Genomic DNA, 18,170 nt, shown 5'->3' on the forward strand with positions numbered 1-18,170 from the left:
ACCTAAGTCACATTAGCAGCAGTGTTCAGCCTAAAAAATAGACAAGTTAAAAGTCATGCATCCATATTATTTGTTTATTTATTAAATTATTTTCGAGACACTGTTAGTTGTTAGAAGCCAGTGTTTTAATGACAGGACATATATGACAGTAATGAGACAACCTAAGATATCCAAGATTAGCACAAAAACACAAATAGAATCACAGAAAGCGTGTTTCTCTCCCGTTAGTCTTTAGGCCCAGTTACCTTTTACTTTTCTGTGGTCAGTAGCCCTTCATGTCATATTCTGTCTCTATGTACAATATAGCATTACTAATACAATAACCTATATGTAAATGAACTTCATTGTGTAATTGATGGCAGTTCTCAAAGTACTAGTCACTTAAAGGTTAAATTTCACATCGAAATTCTCATATTATATTCTATTTGAATGTTTAAAAAGAAAAATATCACAGTATTTATGCTTTCACTGAGCATATACCTGCATCAATGATAAACTCTCAAGGCTGAAAAGTCCTGGCTTTGGTCAGCCACGGTCCACGCACACGTCACCAATCCCTGACTGCTTGATCATAACAGCAATTGGGCTGCTGGGAACATGACGGGCGTTCTTCTTGATGTTAACAAGGTGCTCACCAATCTCCCTGGGAACAAACGAGATTCCTAAGACAGACCGACAAAACAGATGTTAACAACGCTTATTCTTGTGTGTGCATGCAGCCCGTTTCAGTTGCTCCTGCTTCTTTCTCCACGCTTTAACTTTTATTACTTTCCCCCTCTGTCTTTTACTTAAGGGTTAATAAAGTATTTGGATTCTGATGAGTCTCATTGTTTAGCAAACTTCTCACTTATCAGACGGACACTCACCAATGTGAGCGTTACGCAGCATCTTCAGCAGGCAGGGCTCCTCTGGGCCTGAGGGTGTTGTAAGAGGGGCTGTCAGCTGGCTGAGGTCAAGCTCGCCTATGTCCAGTGGAATATCTGCAGCAGAGCCCGCCTTCAGTGAAGTATGTTGGCTGGAAGGCTTTCAGGCCCGTCTTTGCCACTCCAGGGTCAGAGACCTTCACCTTGTTTGGATGACAGCCTGCTCTGATATTCATCTGTGGGCACAAACACCAAAACTCAAGAGACTTTTCAGTGAGAAGAAAAGGCAAACCTTGCATGCCAGAGTGAAAGTGAGAGTGTGTGAGTGCATACTCCCCCTGAATGGACTCTCAGGGATGTTAGCGTCTCCCCAGGAGACCATCACAGTGTGCTTCACAGGCTTACGTGGGGTGCAGGTGTATGTGCTGTTGCTATTATCCTTAACCTGGACATCCACAGAATTGACTTCACCATCCTGTGCAGAAGACAAGGGATTATAGTTCAATCAGATTTAACACACTGTATTTTTCGGACCATAAGGCGCACTGTCGATGAACAGGTCTGGTTTCATACATGAGGCGCACTGGACTATAAAACGCATTAAGCGAAACAAAACAGCCAGATAAGTCAAACTTTACTCAACTCTTTCTTCTTGCTTCCTCCACTTCCGTACCATTGATTCATTCATGTTGAAATCTCTCGCAGCTGCTCTATTCTCATGTTCTACTGCGTGACTGACAGCCTTGAGTTTGAAATCCGCTTCGTCAGCATGTCTCTTAACAGGTGGCATTTTGGGGTCATGATCCACACACAATACAGTAATATTATGTTGCAGCACAGTACTATCACTCCGCCAGGCTCCTGACTACGTAGCCGTAATGCTCCGACAATCCATCAAGCGGTGCGACTTCGTAGCTTACCAAAGTCGTACTAAAACATTTTTTGACAGATTTTTAAGCGCCGTGTATTACATAAAATCGGTTCAAGGTCAGTAAGCACAACCACAATTCATACATAAGGCGCACTGTCGATTTTTGAGAGATAATTAAAGGATTTTAAGTGCGACTCATAGTCCGAAAAATACGGTACATACAATATATTTAACATATTTGTGATCATATACAAAGCCAGATATACCTGGGCTATAATTTTCAGAGGAGCTTTTCCTCCTTGCTTGGCATCAACTGTGAGTTCACTGGGTTTTCCAACAGCCAGACCACTGCTCTGTAGGCCTGGACCGTACGCCTTAACCTAGAGAAAACTATTTTAAACAAACAATTAAAAAAGGAACAAGTCAAAGATCTACTATAGCCAAAAGATCATTTACAGACTATAGCGCTGTGAAAAAATATTTGCCTCCTTTCTCATTTCGTATCTTATTCCATATTTGTCACACTTACACGTTTCAGATCAATAAATGTTAATATTAGACAAGAATGTCTAATATTAAACGGCAGTTTTCAAGGGGAAAAAGCTATCCAAACATACTTGGTCCTATATGAAAAAGTAATTGCACCGAATTAAATAAATTCTAACAACAGCTTATCAAGTTTAAAGGCGCTTCTGCTGTTTAACACGACCTCTGCTAGTTTCCTCTTTCTGGCGCAAAGCGGGAGATAAACAAGCAAGAGAGACGGGACTTGTGGCAGAAACGCCGATCAGCTGATCATTGATCAGTTTCATGATTGAAGTAGCAGCAGGAGAGGGAGAACGAGAGAAGAAGAGGCAGCTGTGCAGCAAAGACACAGAATAACTCCAGCTTTTTGTCTTTTTTTTATTGTAGCTGAAGTATGGGACAAATCGCTTTTATTTTCAGCTCAATACAAAACGCATAATATTAACTCTGAATACCAGAGGATTCCGTTTTTTATGGCACGGTTGGCTCTACTAACTAACCATATGAATAAAATAAAGTTCACCAGTAACATCATAGCACCCACCCAACTGTACAGAAACTCCATCATGCTAGCTAGTACACAGTACGAGTTACTGTAACTGACTGTAAAAAGTTAGCACAAGGAAAATAAACTCCACCTAAACTTGGTTTGACCCAGATAGACTGCAGGTCATAACTTCTTACCTGAAGCTCATTTCACCTGACAGTCGGACTGGCGGCCGCCTTGCGTCTCTCCACCTCCAGTCCTTTCCCCCATCCACCTGCTGGCCTCCACCACTTGCTAATTTGACTGAATGTGTGAAAGCTCCACCATAGCCACTACCAAACAACTGAGTTATTTTTACACGTCTGCCAGCATCTGTCCAATCCGCCACCTTTCACTGTTTACACAGTTAGGAAAAAAAGACAACAACAACAACAACAAAACATTGGGCCATTTAAAAGGCAAAATGAGCATCGGCCCACCGGGCAAATGGCCGGTATACCCGATGCCCCACAGACAGACTGAGGCCCCGCCGCTATTTTTGAGTGCAAAAATGTGTGGTCTCCAGCTAATGGAAAAGGCTGATCGCGTAGTGCTCTTTAAATAGAACAATTTGCCCCATTCTCTTCGCCCGTCATGTGGCCACATGTGGCGGGCTAGCAGGCTAGCAACATACAGGCCCGGGTTCGAGCCCTCGGCTCACTTCCCTCTGTATGTTCACCTGCTAGGGGGAGGTCCAGGCGGGCGATCTTGGAGTGAAAATTCCAAGGGATGACCCCTCGTAGCCTGGGCTTCCCCTGACTTTTTTTCTTTGCTTTGCTTTTTTTCATTTACCTGCCAGCAACAAACACACCTCCTTGTTGTCATGGCTACCAACGACCACTCTTCTTGTGCCAACAAGTCATTGCCTGACAAAACATTATTTCCTATGTTTCCCTGGCTTTTTTGCCTTTTTTATTTCTTGTGTTTTAGACAAAAACAAAAGAAAAAGATCTACAGATTCAGGCTTTTCTTTACCTGTGGTAGTCGGGTAGAATGACGTCACTGACACTGCTTTAATATGAAAACAAACTTTCTCAAACAAAAAACAAAAACAAAAAAGGAGTGGGTCGGTGTGTCATCTTTACCGAGCACCATACATGTTTTGCTTCACATTCAAATTATTATTTTTCCTTTTCAAAAATAATTCAGAGAGAAAAAAAACAGAGAAGTCAAATATATCAAATTTGCACGAATCTTCTAGTGAAGGTGCCTCCTCCTTCTGACCTTAGGGTAACTAATTTCTCAGACAGTGACATGACAGTGCGCTGGGAAGCTGCAGCTGATGATGATGTTTCTTACCTCACTAAGTGGAGGCGACCCGAGACAGGTGGGGAAGAACTATTGGATTGTTGGGGTACATATTATGAAGTAAAAAAAATACAATATCTCAATAAACTGTTGTCCTGTGTCTTAAGGAGTATGAGATATCACTGTCTGCACTCTATGGAGATGGAGCTCAGAGTGAAGCTGTGGCCATACGCTACAGCACCTGTGAGTCACACATTTTCTGATCCTGAACGTTTGTCAAACTCAGGAGGGGAGAGCCTGAAACCATTTACCTAAGTCACATTAGCAGCAGTGTTCAGCCTAAAAAATAGACAAGTTAAAAGTCATGCATCCATATTATTTGTTTATTTATTAAATTATTTTCGAGACACTGTTAGTTGTTAGAAGCCAGTGTTTTAATGACAGGACATATATGACAGTAATGAGACAACCTAAGATATCCAAGATTAGCACAAAAACACAAATAGAATCACAGAAAGCGTGTTTCTCTCCCGTTAGTCTTTAGGCCCAGTTACCTTTTACTTTTCTGTGGTCAGTAGCCCTTCATGTCATATTCTGTCTCTATGTACAATATAGCATTACTAATACAATAACCTGTATGTAAATGAACTTCATTGTGTAATTGATGGCAGTTCTCAAAGTACTAGTCACTTAAAGGTTAAATTTCACATCGAAATTCTCATATTATATTCTATTTGAATGTTTAAAAAGAAAAATATCACAGTATTTATGCTTTCACTGAGCATATACCTGCATCAATGATGAACTCTCAAGGCTGAAAAGTCCTGGCTTTGGTCAGCCACGGTCCACGCACACGCACACGTCACCAATCCCTGACTGCTTGATCATAACAGCAATTGGGCTGCTGGGAACATGACGGGCGTTCTTCTTGATGTTAACAAGGTGCTCACCAATCTCCCTGGGAACAAACGAGATTCCTAAGACAGACCGACAAAACAGATGTTAACAACGCTTATTCTTGTGTGTGCATGCAGCCCGTTTCAGTTGCTCCTGCTTCTTTCTCCACGCTTTAACTTTTATTACTTTCCCCCTCTGTCTTTTACTTAAGGGTTAATAAAGTATTTGGATTCTGATGAGTCTCATTGTTTAGCAAACTTCTCACTTATCAGACGGACACTCACCAATGTGAGCGTTACGCAGCATCTTCAGCAGGCAGGGCTCCTCTGGGCCTGAGGGTGTTGTAAGAGGGGCTGTCAGCTGGCTGAGGTCAAGCTCGCCTATGTCCAGTGGAATATCTGCAGCAGAGCCCGCCTTCAGTGAAGTATGTTGGCTGGAAGGCTTTCAGGCCCGTCTTTGCCACTCCAGGGTCAGAGACCTTCACCTTGTTTGGATGACAGCCTGCTCTGATATTCATCTGTGGGCACAAACACCAAAACTCAAGAGACTTTTCAGTGAGAAGAAAAGGCAAACCTTGCATGCCAGAGTGAAAGTGAGAGTGTGTGAGTGCATACTCCCCCTGAATGGACTCTCAGGGATGTTAGCGTCTCCCCAGGAGACCATCACAGTGTGCTTCACAGGCTTACGTGGGGTGCAGGTGTATGTGCTGTTGCTATTATCCTTAACCTGGACATCCACAGAATTGACTTCACCATCCTGTGCAGAAGACAAGGGATTATAGTTCAATCAGATTTAACACACTGTATTTTTCGGACCATAAGGCGCACTGTCGATGAACAGGTCTGGTTTCATACATGAGGCGCACTGGACTATAAAACGCATTAAGCGAAACAAAACAGCCAGATAAGTCAAACTTTACTCAACTCTTTCTTCTTGCTTCTTCCACTTCCGTACCATTGATTCATTCATGTTGAAATCTCTCGCAGCTGCTCTATTCTCATGTTCTACTGCGTGACTGACAGCCTTGAGTTTGAAATCCGCTTCGTCAGCATGTCTCTTAACAGGTGGCATTTTGGGGTCATGATCCACACACAATACAGTAATATTATGTTGCAGCACAGTACGTATCACTCCGCCAGGCTCCTGACTACGTAGCCGTAATGCTCCGACAATCCATCAAGCGGTGCGACTTCGTAGCTTACCAAAGTCGTACTAAAACATTTTTTGACAGATTTTTAAGCGCCGTGTATTACATAAAATCGGTTCAAGGTCAGTAAGCACAACCACAATTCATACATAAGGCGCACTGTCGATTTTTGAGAGATAATTAAAGGATTTTAAGTGCGACTCATAGTCCGAAAAATACGGTACATACAATATATTTAACATATTTGTGATCATATACAAAGCCAGATATACCTGGGCTATAATTTTCAGAGGAGCTTTTCCTCCTTGCTTGGCATCAACTGTGAGTTCACTGGGTTTTCCAACAGCCAGACCACTGCTCTGTAGGCCTGGACCGTACGCCTTAACCTAGAGAAAACTATTTTAAACAAACAATTAAAAAAGGAACAAGTCAAAGATCTACTATAGCCAAAAGATCATTTACAGACTATAGCGCTGTGAAAAAATATTTGCCTCCTTTCTCATTTCGTATCTTATTCCATATTTGTCACACTTACACGTTTCAGATCAATAAATGTTAATATTAGACAAGAATGTCTAATATTAAACGGCAGTTTTCAAGGGGAAAAAGCTATCCAAACATACTTGGTCCTATATGAAAAAGTAATTGCACCGAATTAAATAAATTCTAACAACAGCTTATCAAGTTTAAAGGCGCTTCTGCTGTTTAACACGACCTCTGCTAGTTTCCTCTTTCTGGCGCAAAGCGGGAGATAAACAAGCAAGAGAGACGGGACTTGTGGCAGAAACGCCGATCAGCTGATCATTGATCAGTTTCATGATTGAAGTAGCAGCAGGAGAGGGAGAACGAGAGAAGAAGAGGCAGCTGTGCAGCAAAGACACAGAATAACTCCAGCTTTTTGTCTTTTTTTTATTGTAGCTGAAGTACGGGACAAATCGCTTTTATTTTCAGCTCAATACAAAACGCATAATATTAACTCTGAATACCAGAGGATTCCGTTTTTTATGGCACGGTTGGCAACTCTACTAACTAACCATATGAATAAAATAAAGTTCACCAGTAACATCATAGCACCCACCCAACTGTACAGAAACTCCATCATGCTAGCTAGTACACAGTACGAGTTACTGTAACTGACTGTAAAAAGTTAGCACAAGGAAAATAAACTCCACCTAAACTTGGTTTGACCCAGATAGACTGCAGGTCATAACTTCTTACCTGAAGCTCATTTCACCTGACAGTCGGACTGGCGGCCGCCTTGCGTCTCTCCACCTCCAGTCCTTTCCCCCATCCACCTGCTGGCCTCCACCACTTGCTAATTTGACTGAATGTGTGAAAGCTCCACCATAGCCACTACCAAACAACTGAGTTATTTTTACACGTCTGCCAGCATCTGTCCAATCCGCCACCTTTCACTGTTTACACAGTTAGGAAAAAAAGACAACAACAACAAAACATTGGGCCATTTAAAAGGCAAAATTAGCATCGGCCCACCGGGCAAATGGCCGGTATACCCGATGCCCCACAGACAGACTGAGGCCCCGCCGCTATTTTTGAGTGCAAAAATGTGTGGTCTCCAGCTAATGGAAAAGGCTGATCGCGTAGTGCTCTTTAAATAGAACAATTTGCCCCATTCTCTTCGCCCGTCATGTGGCCACATGTGGCGGGCTAGCAGGCTAGCAACATACAGGCCCGGGTTCGAGCCCTCGGCTCACTTCCCTCTGTATGTTCACCTGCTAGGGGGAGGTCCAGGCGGGCGATCTTGGAGTGAAAATTCCAAGGGATGACCCCTCGTAGCCTGGGCTTCCCCTGACTTTTTTTCTTTGCTTTGCTTTTTTTCATTTACCTGCCAGCAACAAACACACCTCCTTGTTGTCATGGCTACCAACGACCACTCTTCTTGTGCCAACAAGTCATTGCCTGACAAAACATTATTTCCTATGTTTCCCTGGCTTTTTTGCCTTTTTTATTTCTTGTGTTTTAGACAAAAACAAAAGAAAAAGATCTACAGATTCAGGCTTTTCTTTACCTGTGGTAGTCGGGTAGAATGACGTCACTGACACTGCTTTAATATGAAAACAAACTTTCTCAAACAAAAAACAAAAACAAAAAAGGAGTGGGTCGGTGTGTCATCTTTACCGAGCACCATACATGTTTTGCTTCACATTCAAATTATTATTTTTCCTTTTCAAAAATAATTCAGAGAGAAAAAAAACAGAGAAGTCAAATATATCAAATTTGCACGAATCTTCTAGTGAAGGTGCCTCCTCCTTCTGACCTTAGGGTAACTAATTTCTCAGACAGTGACATGACAGTGCGCTGGGAAGCTGCAGCTGATGATGATGTTTCTTACCTCACTAAGTGGAGGCGACCTGAGACAGGTGGGGAAGAACTATTGGATTGTTGGGGTACATATTATGAAGTAAAAAAAATACAATATCTCAATAAACTGTTGTCCTGTGTCTTAAGGAGTATGAGATATCACTGTCTGCACTCTATGGAGATGGAGCTCAGAGTGAAGCTGTGGCCATACGCTACAGCACCTGTGAGTCACACATTTTCTGATCCTGAACGTTTGTCAAACTCAGGAGGGGAGAGCCTGAAACCATTTACCTAAGTCACATTAGCAGCAGTGTTCAGCCTAAAAAATAGACAAGTTAAAAGTCATGCATCCATATTATTTGTTTATTTATTAAATTATTTTCGAGACACTGTTAGTTGTTAGAAGCCAGTGTTTTAATGACAGGACATATATGACAGTAATGAGACAACCTAAGATATCCAAGATTAGCACAAAAACACAAATAGAATCACAGAAAGCGTGTTTCTCTCCCGTTAGTCTTTAGGCCCAGTTACCTTTTACTTTTCTGTGGTCAGTAGCCCTTCATGTCATATTCTGTCTCTATGTACAATATAGCATTACTAATACAATAACCTATATGTAAATGAACTTCATTGTGTAATTGATGGCAGTTCTCAAAGTACTAGTCACTTAAAGGTTAAATTTCACATCGAAATTCTCATATTATATTCTATTTGAATGTTTAAAAAGAAAAATATCACAGTATTTATGCTTTCACTGAGCATATACCTGCATCAATGATAAACTCTCAAGGCTGAAAAGTCCTGGCTTTGGTCAGCCACGGTCCACGCACACGTCACCAATCCCTGACTGCTTGATCATAACAGCAATTGGGCTGCTGGGAACATGACGGGCGTTCTTCTTGATGTTAACAAGGTGCTCACCAATCTCCCTGGGAACAAACGAGATTCCTAAGACAGACCGACAAAACAGATGTTAACAACGCTTATTCTTGTGTGTGCATGCAGCCCGTTTCAGTTGCTCCTGCTTCTTTCTCCACGCTTTAACTTTTATTACTTTCCCCCTCTGTCTTTTACTTAAGGGTTAATAAAGTATTTGGATTCTGATGAGTCTCATTGTTTAGCAAACTTCTCACTTATCAGACGGACACTCACCAATGTGAGCGTTACGCAGCATCTTCAGCAGGCAGGGCTCCTCTGGGCCTGAGGGTGTTGTAAGAGGGGCTGTCAGCTGGCTGAGGTCAAGCTCGCCTATGTCCAGTGGAATATCTGCAGCAGAGCCCGCCTTCAGTGAAGTATGTTGGCTGGAAGGCTTTCAGGCCCGTCTTTGCCACTCCAGGGTCAGAGACCTTCACCTTGTTTGGATGACAGCCTGCTCTGATATTCATCTGTGGGCACAAACACCAAAACTCAAGAGACTTTTCAGTGAGAAGAAAAGGCAAACCTTGCATGCCAGAGTGAAAGTGAGAGTGTGTGAGTGCATACTCCCCCTGAATGGACTCTCAGGGATGTTAGCGTCTCCCCAGGAGACCATCACAGTGTGCTTCACAGGCTTACGTGGGGTGCAGGTGTATGTGCTGTTGCTATTATCCTTAACCTGGACATCCACAGAATTGACTTCACCATCCTGTGCAGAAGACAAGGGATTATAGTTCAATCAGATTTAACACACTGTATTTTTCGGACCATAAGGCGCACTGTCGATGAACAGGTCTGGTTTCATACATGAGGCGCACTGGACTATAAAACGCATTAAGCGAAACAAAACAGCCAGATAAGTCAAACTTTACTCAACTCTTTCTTCTTGCTTCCTCCACTTCCGTACCATTGATTCATTCATGTTGAAATCTCTCGCAGCTGCTCTATTCTCATGTTCTACTGCGTGACTGACAGCCTTGAGTTTGAAATCCGCTTCCTCAGCATGTCTCTTAACAGGTGGCATTTTGGGGTCATGATCCACACACAATACAGTAATATTATGTTGCAGCACAGTACGTATCACTCCGCCAGGCTCCTGACTACGTAGCCGTAATGCTCCGACAATCCATCAAGCGGTGCGACTTCGTAGCTTACCAAAGTCCTACTAAAACATTTTTTGACAGATTTTTAAGCGCCGTGTATTACATAAAATCGGTTCAAGGTCAGTAAGCACAACCACAATTCATACATAAGGCGCACTGTCGATTTTTGAGAGATAATTAAAGGATTTTAAGTGCGACTCATAGTCCGAAAAATACGGTACATACAATATATTTAACATATTTGTGATCATATACAAAGCCAGATATACCTGGGCTATAATTTTCAGAGGAGCTTTTCCTCCTTGCTTGGCATCAACTGTGAGTTCACTGGGTTTTCCAACAGCCAGACCACTGCTCTGTAGGCCTGGACCGTACGCCTTAACCTAGAGAAAACTATTTTAAACAAACAATTAAAAAAGGAACAAGTCAAAGATCTACTATAGCCAAAAGATCATTTACAGACTATAGCGCTGTGAAAAAATATTTGCCTCCTTTCTCATTTCGTATCTTATTCCATATTTGTCACACTTACACGTTTCAGATCAATAAATGTTAATATTAGACAAGAATGTCTAATATTAAACGGCAGTTTTCAAGGGGAAAAAGCTATCCAAACATACTTGGTCCTATATGAAAAAGTAATTGCACCGAATTAAATAAATTCTAACAACAGCTTATCAAGTTTAAAGGCGCTTCTGCTGTTTAACACGACCTCTGCTAGTTTCCTCTTTCTGGCGCAAAGCGGGAGATAAACAAGCAAGAGAGACGGGACTTGTGGCAGAAACGCCGATCAGCTGATCATTGATCAGTTTCATGATTGAAGTAGCAGCAGGAGAGGGAGAACGAGAGAAGAAGAGGCAGCTGTGCAGCAAAGACACAGAATAACTCCAGCTTTTTGTCTTTTTTTTATTGTAGCTGAAGTATGGGACAAATCGCTTTTATTTTCAGCTCAATACAAAACGCATAATATTAACTCTGAATACCAGAGGATTCCGTTTTTTATGGCACGGTTGGCTCTACTAACTAACCATATGAATAAAATAAAGTTCACCAGTAACATCATAGCACCCACCCAACTGTACAGAAACTCCATCATGCTAGCTAGTACACAGTACGAGTTACTGTAACTGACTGTAAAAAGTTAGCACAAGGAAAATAAACTCCACCTAAACTTGGTTTGACCCAGATAGACTGCAGGTCATAACTTCTTACCTGAAGCTCATTTCACCTGACAGTCGGACTGGCGGCCGCCTTGCGTCTCTCCACCTCCAGTCCTTTCCCCCATCCACCTGCTGGCCTCCACCACTTGCTAATTTGACTGAATGTGTGAAAGCTCCACCATAGCCACTACCAAACAACTGAGTTATTTTTACACGTCTGCCAGCATCTGTCCAATCCGCCACCTTTCACTGTTTACACAGTTAGGAAAAAAAGACAACAACAACAACAAAACATTGGGCCATTTAAAAGGCAAAATGAGCATCGGCCCACCGGGCAAATGGCCGGTATACCCGATGCCCCACAGACAGACTGAGGCCCCGCCGCTATTTTTGAGTGCAAAAATGTGTGGTCTCCAGCTAATGGAAAAGGCTGATCGCGTAGTGCTCTTTAAATAGAACAATTTGCCCCATTCTCTTCGCCCGTCATGTGGCCACATGTGGCGGGCTAGCAGGCTAGCAACATACAGGCCCGGGTTCGAGCCCTCGGCTCACTTCCCTCTGTATGTTCACCTGCTAGGGGGAGGTCCAGGCGGGCGATCTTGGAGTGAAAATTCCAAGGGATGACCCCTCGTAGCCTGGGCTTCCCCTGACTTTTTTTCTTTGCTTTGCTTTTTTTCATTTACCTGCCAGCAACAAACACACCTCCTTGTTGTCATGGCTACCAACGACCACTCTTCTTGTGCCAACAAGTCATTGCCTGACAAAACATTATTTCCTATGTTTCCCTGGCTTTTTTGCCTTTTTTATTTCTTGTGTTTTAGACAAAAACAAAAGAAAAAGATCTACAGATTCAGGCTTTTCTTTACCTGTGGTAGTCGGGTAGAATGACGTCACTGACACTGCTTTAATATGAAAACAAACTTTCTCAAACAAAAAACAAAAACAAAAAAGGAGTGGGTCGGTGTGTCATCTTTACCGAGCACCATACATGTTTTGCTTCACATTCAAATTATTATTTTTCCTTTTCAAAAATAATTCAGAGAGAAAAAAAACAGAGAAGTCAAATATATCAAATTTGCACGAATCTTCTAGTGAAGGTGCCTCCTCCTTCTGACCTTAGGGTAACTAATTTCTCAGACAGTGACATGACAGTGCGCTGGGAAGCTGCAGCTGATGATGATCTTTCTTACCTCACTAAGTGGAGGCGACCTGAGACAGGTGGGGAAGAACTATTGGATTGTTGGGGTACATATTATGAAGTAAAAAAAATACAATATCTCAATAAACTGTTGTCCTGTGTCTTAAGGAGTATGAGATATCACTGTCTGCACTCTATGGAGATGGAGCTCAGAGTGAAGCTGTGGCCATACGCTACAGCACCTGTGAGTCACACATTTTCTGATCCTGAACGTTTGTCAAACTCAGGAGGGGAGAGCCTGAAACCATTTACCTAAGTCACATTAGCAGCAGTGTTCAGCCTAAAAAATAGACAAGTTAAAAGTCATGCATCCATATTATTTGTTTATTTATTAAATTATTTTCGAGACACTGTTAGTTGTTAGAAGCCAGTGTTTTAATGACAGGACATATATGACAGTAATGAGACAACCTAAGATATCCAAGATTAGCACAAAAACACAAATAGAATCACAGAAAGCGTGTTTCTCTCCCGTTAGTCTTTAGGCCCAGTTACCTTTTACTTTTCTGTGGTCAGTAGCCCTTCATGTCATATTCTGTCTCTATGTACAATATAGCATTACTAATACAATAACCTGTATGTAAATGAACTTCATTGTGTAATTGATGGCAGTTCTCAAAGTACTAGTCACTTAAAGGTTAAATTTCACATCGAAATTCTCATATTATATTCTATTTGAATGTTTAAAAAGAAAAATATCACAGTATTTATGCTTTCACTGAGCATATACCTGCATCAATGATGAACTCTCAAGGCTGAAAAGTCCTGGCTTTGGTCAGCCACGGTCCACGCACACGTCACCAATCCCTGACTGCTTGATCATAACAGCAATTGGGCTGCTGGGAACATGACGGGCGTTCTTCTTGATGTTAACAAGGTGCTCACCAATCTCCCTGGGAACAAACGAGATTCCTAAGACAGACCGACAAAACAGATGTTAACAACGCTTATTCTTGTGTGTGCATGCAGCCCGTTTCAGTTGCTCCTGCTTCTTTCTCCACGCTTTAACTTTTATTACTTTCCCCCTCTGTCTTTTACTTAAGGGTTAATAAAGTATTTGGATTCTGATGAGTCTCATTGTTTAGCAAACTTCTCACTTATCAGACGGACACTCACCAATGTGAGCGTTACGCAGCATCTTCAGCAGGCAGGGCTCCTCTGGGCCTGAGGGTGTTGTAAGAGGGGCTGTCAGCTGGCTGAGGTCAAGCTCGCCTATGTCCAGTGGAATATCTGCAGCAGAGCCCGCCTTCAGTGAAGTATGTTGGCTGGAAGGCTTTCAGGCCCGTCTTTGCCACTCCAGGGTCAGAGACCTTCACCTTGTTTGGATGACAGCCTGCTCTGATATTCATCTGTGGGCACAAACACCAAAACTCAAGAGACTTTTCAGTGAGAAGAAAAGGCAAACCTTGCATGCCAGAGTGAAAGTGAGAGTGTGTGAGTGCATACTCCCCCTGAATGGACTCTCAGGGATGTTAGCGTCTCCCCAGGAGACCATCACAGTGTGTGGGGTGCAGGTGTATGTGCTGTTGCTATTATCCTTAACCTGGACATCCACAGAATTGACTTCACCATCCTGTGCAGAAGACAAGGGATTATAGTTCAATCAGATTTAACACACTGTATTTTTCGGACCATAAGGCACACTGTCGATGAACAGGTCTGGTTTCATACATGAGGCGCACTGGACTATAAAACGCATTAAGCGAAACAAAACAGCCAGATAAGTCAAACTTTACTCAACTCTTTCTTCTTGCTTCCTCCACTTCCGTACCATTGATTCATTCATGTTGAAATCTCTCGCAGCTGCTCTATTCTCATGTTCTACTGCGTGACTGACAGCCTTGAGTTTGAAATCCGCTTCCTCAGCATGTCTCTTAACAGGTGGCATTTTGGGGTCATGATCCACACACAATACAGTAATATTATGTTGCAGCACAGTACGTATCACTCCGCCAGGCTCCTGACTACGTAGCCGTAATGCTCCGACAATCCATCAAGCGGTGCGACTTCGTAGCTTACCAAAGTCCTACTAAAACATTTTTTGACAGATTTTTAAGCGCCGTGTATTACATAAAATCGGTTCAAGGTCAGTAAGCACAACCACAATTCATACATAAGGCGCACTGTCGATTTTTGAGAGATAATTAAAGGATTTTAAGTGCGACTCATAGTCCGAAAAATACGGTACATACAATATATTTAACATATTTGTGATCATATACAAAGCCAGATATACCTGGGCTATAATTTTCAGAGGAGCTTTTCCTCCTTGCTTGGCATCAACTGTGAGTTCACTGGGTTTTCCAACAGCCAGACCACTGCTCTGTAGGCCTGGACCGTACGCCTTAACCTAGAGAAAACTATTTTAAACAAACAATTAAAAAAGGAACAAGTCAAAGATCTACTATAGCCAAAAGATCATTTACAGACTATAGCGCTGTGAAAAAATATTTGCCTCCTTTCTCATTTCGTATCTTATTCCATATTTGTCACACTTACACGTTTCAGATCAATAAATGTTAATATTAGACAAGAATGTCTAATATTAAACGGCAGTTTTCAAGGGGAAAAAGCTATCCAAACATACTTGGTCCTATATGAAAAAGTAATTGCACCGAATTAAATAAATTCTAACAACAGCTTATCAAGTTTAAAGGCGCTTCTGCTGTTTAACACGACCTCTGCTAGTTTCCTCTTTCTGGCGCAAAGCGGGAGATAAACAAGCAAGAGAGACGGGACTTGTGGCAGAAACGCCGATCAGCTGATCATTGATCAGTTTCATGATTGAAGTAGCAGCAGGAGAGGGAGAACGAGAGAAGAAGAGGCAGCTGTGCAGCAAAGACACAGAATAACTCCAGCTTTTTGTCTTTTTTTTATTGTAGCTGAAGTATGGGACAAATCGCTTTTATTTTCAGCTCAATACAAAACGCATAATATTAACTCTGAATACCAGAGGATTCCGTTTTTTATGGCACGGTTGGCAACTCTACTAACTAACCATATGAATAAAATAAAGTTCACCAGTAACATCATAGCACCCACCCAACTGTACAGAAACTCCATCATGCTAGCTAGTACACAGTACGAGTTACTGTAACTGACTGTAAAAAGTTAGCACAAGGAAAATAAACTCCACCTAAACTTGGTTTGACCCAGATAGACTGCAGGTCATAACTTCTTACCTGAAGCTCATTTCACCTGACAGTCGGACTGGCGGCCGCCTTGCGTCTCTCCACCTCCAGTCCTTTCCCCCATCCACCTGCTGGCCTCCACCACTTGCTAATTTGACTGAATGTGTGAAAGCTCCACCATAGCCACTACCAAACAACTGAGTTATTTTTACACGTCTGCCAGCATCTGTCCAATCCGCCACCTTTCACTGTTTACACAGTTAGGAAAAAAAGACAACAACAACAACAAAACATTGGGCCATTTAAAAGGCAAAATGAGCATCGGCCCACCGGGCAAATGGCCGGTATACCCGATGCCCCACAGACAGACTGAGGCCCCGCCGCTATTTTTGAGTGCAAAAATGTGTGGTCTCCAGCTAATGGAAAAGGCTGATCGCGTAGTGCTCTTTAAATAGAACAATTTGCCCCATTCTCTTCGCCCGTCATGTGGCCACATGTGGCGGGCTAGCAGGCTAGCAACATACTGGCCCGGGTTCGAGCCCTCGGCTCACTTCCCTCTGTATGTTCACCTGCTAGGGGGAGGTCCAGGCGGGCGATCTTGGAGTGAAAATTCCAAGGGATGACCCCTCGTAGCCTGGGCTTCCCCTGACTTTTTTGCTTTGCTTTGCTTTTTTTCATTTACCTGCCAGCAACAAACACACCTCCTTGTTGTCATGGCTACCAACGACCACTCTTCTTGTGCCAACAAGTCATTGCCTGACAAAACATTATTTCCTATGTTTCCCTGGCTTTTTTGCCTTTTTTATTTCTTGTGTTTTAGACAAAAACAAAAGAAAAAGATCTACAGATTCAGGCTTTTCTTTACCTGTGGTAGTCGGGTAGAATGACGTCACTGACACTGCTTTAATATGAAAACAAACTTTCTCAAACAAAAAACAAAAACAAAAAAGGAGTGGGTCGGTGTGTCATCTTTACCGAGCACCATACATGTTTTGCTTCACATTCAAATTATTATTTTTCCTTTTCAAAAATAATTCAGAGAGAAAAAAAACAGAGAAGTCAAATATATCAAATTTGCACGAATCTTCTAGTGAAGGTGCCTCCTCCTTCTGACCTTAGGGTAACTAATTTCTCAGACAGTGACATGACAGTGCGCTGGGAAGCTGCAGCTGATGATGATGTTTCTTACCTCACTAAGTGGAGGCGACCTGAGACAGGTGGGGAAGAACTATTGGATTGTTGGGGTACATATTATGAAGTAAAAAAAATACAATATCTCAATAAACTGTTGTCCTGTGTCTTAAGGAGTATGAGATATCACTGTCTGCACTCTATGGAGATGGAGCTCAGAGTGAAGCTGTGGCCATACGCTACAGCACCTGTGAGTCACACATTTTCTGATCCTGAACGTTTGTCAAACTCAGGAGGGGAGAGCCTGAAACCATTTACCTAAGTCACATTAGCAGCAGTGTTCAGCCTAAAAAATAGACAAGTTAAAAGTCATGCATCCATATTATTTGTTTATTTATTAAATTATTTTCGAGACACTGTTAGTTGTTAGAAGCCAGTGTTTTAATGACAGGACATATATGACAGTAATGAGACAACCTAAGATATCCAAGATTAGCACAAAAACACAAATAGAATCACAGAAAGCGTGTTTCTCTCCCGTTAGTCTTTAGGCCCAGTTACCTTTTACTTTTCTGTGGTCAGTAGCCCTTCATGTCATATTCTGTCTCTATGTACAATATAGCATTACTAATACAATAACCTATATGTAAATGAACTTCATTGTGTAATTGATGGCAGTTCTCAAAGTACTAGTCACTTAAAGGTTAAATTTCACATCGAAATTCTCATATTATATTCTATTTGAATGTTTAAAAAGAAAAATATCACAGTATTTATGCTTTCACTGAGCATATACCTGCATCAATGATAAACTCTCAAGGCTGAAAAGTCCTGGCTTTGGTCAGCCACGGTCCACGCACACGTCACCAATCCCTGACTGCTTGATCATAACAGCAATTGGGCTGCTGGGAACATGACGGGCGTTCTTCTTGATGTTAACAAGGTGCTCACCAATCTCCCTGGGAACAAACGAGATTCCTAAGACAGACCGACAAAACAGATGTTAACAACGCTTATTCTTGTGTGTGCATGCAGCCCGTTTCAGTTGCTCCTGCTTCTTTCTCCACGCTTTAACTTTTATTACTTTCCCCCTCTGTCTTTTACTTAAGGGTTAATAAAGTATTTGGATT

At 42.1% G+C, this 18,170-nt stretch overlaps 1 protein-coding gene across 1 annotated transcript in view; it reads right to left on the reverse strand.

The window, feature by feature from the left end:
* LOC146695690 (filamin-A-like) overlaps window positions 1-18,170 on the reverse strand; it is a 53,910-nt gene that overhangs the window by 16,849 nt on the left and 18,891 nt on the right. Inside the window, exons 22-38 of the mRNA XM_085478549.1 lie at window positions 17,903-18,018; window positions 14,225-14,351; window positions 14,095-14,127; window positions 13,895-14,008; window positions 13,575-13,690; window positions 9,885-10,026; window positions 9,755-9,787; window positions 9,555-9,668; window positions 9,235-9,350; window positions 5,545-5,686; window positions 5,415-5,447; window positions 5,215-5,328; window positions 4,895-5,010; window positions 1,197-1,338; window positions 1,067-1,099; window positions 867-980; window positions 547-662 (exon numbers count right to left, since the gene is read on the reverse strand). Coding sequence (XP_085334675.1) covers window positions 547-662; window positions 867-980; window positions 1,067-1,099; window positions 1,197-1,338; window positions 4,895-5,010; window positions 5,215-5,328; window positions 5,415-5,447; window positions 5,545-5,686; window positions 9,235-9,350; window positions 9,555-9,668; window positions 9,755-9,787; window positions 9,885-10,026; window positions 13,575-13,690; window positions 13,895-14,008; window positions 14,095-14,127; window positions 14,225-14,351; window positions 17,903-18,018 — 1,721 coding nt within the window. The remainder of the gene's footprint in view (window positions 1-546; window positions 663-866; window positions 981-1,066; window positions 1,100-1,196; window positions 1,339-4,894; window positions 5,011-5,214; window positions 5,329-5,414; window positions 5,448-5,544; window positions 5,687-9,234; window positions 9,351-9,554; window positions 9,669-9,754; window positions 9,788-9,884; window positions 10,027-13,574; window positions 13,691-13,894; window positions 14,009-14,094; window positions 14,128-14,224; window positions 14,352-17,902; window positions 18,019-18,170) is intronic.

This window comes from Copadichromis virginalis, linkage group LG13 (assembly GCF_057382275.1).
Source record: "Copadichromis virginalis isolate Kocher_CV1m ecotype Utaka linkage group LG13, C_Virginalis_male_GT1.1, whole genome shotgun sequence".
NCBI classification, from domain to species: Eukaryota; Metazoa; Chordata; class Actinopteri; order Cichliformes; family Cichlidae; genus Copadichromis; species Copadichromis virginalis.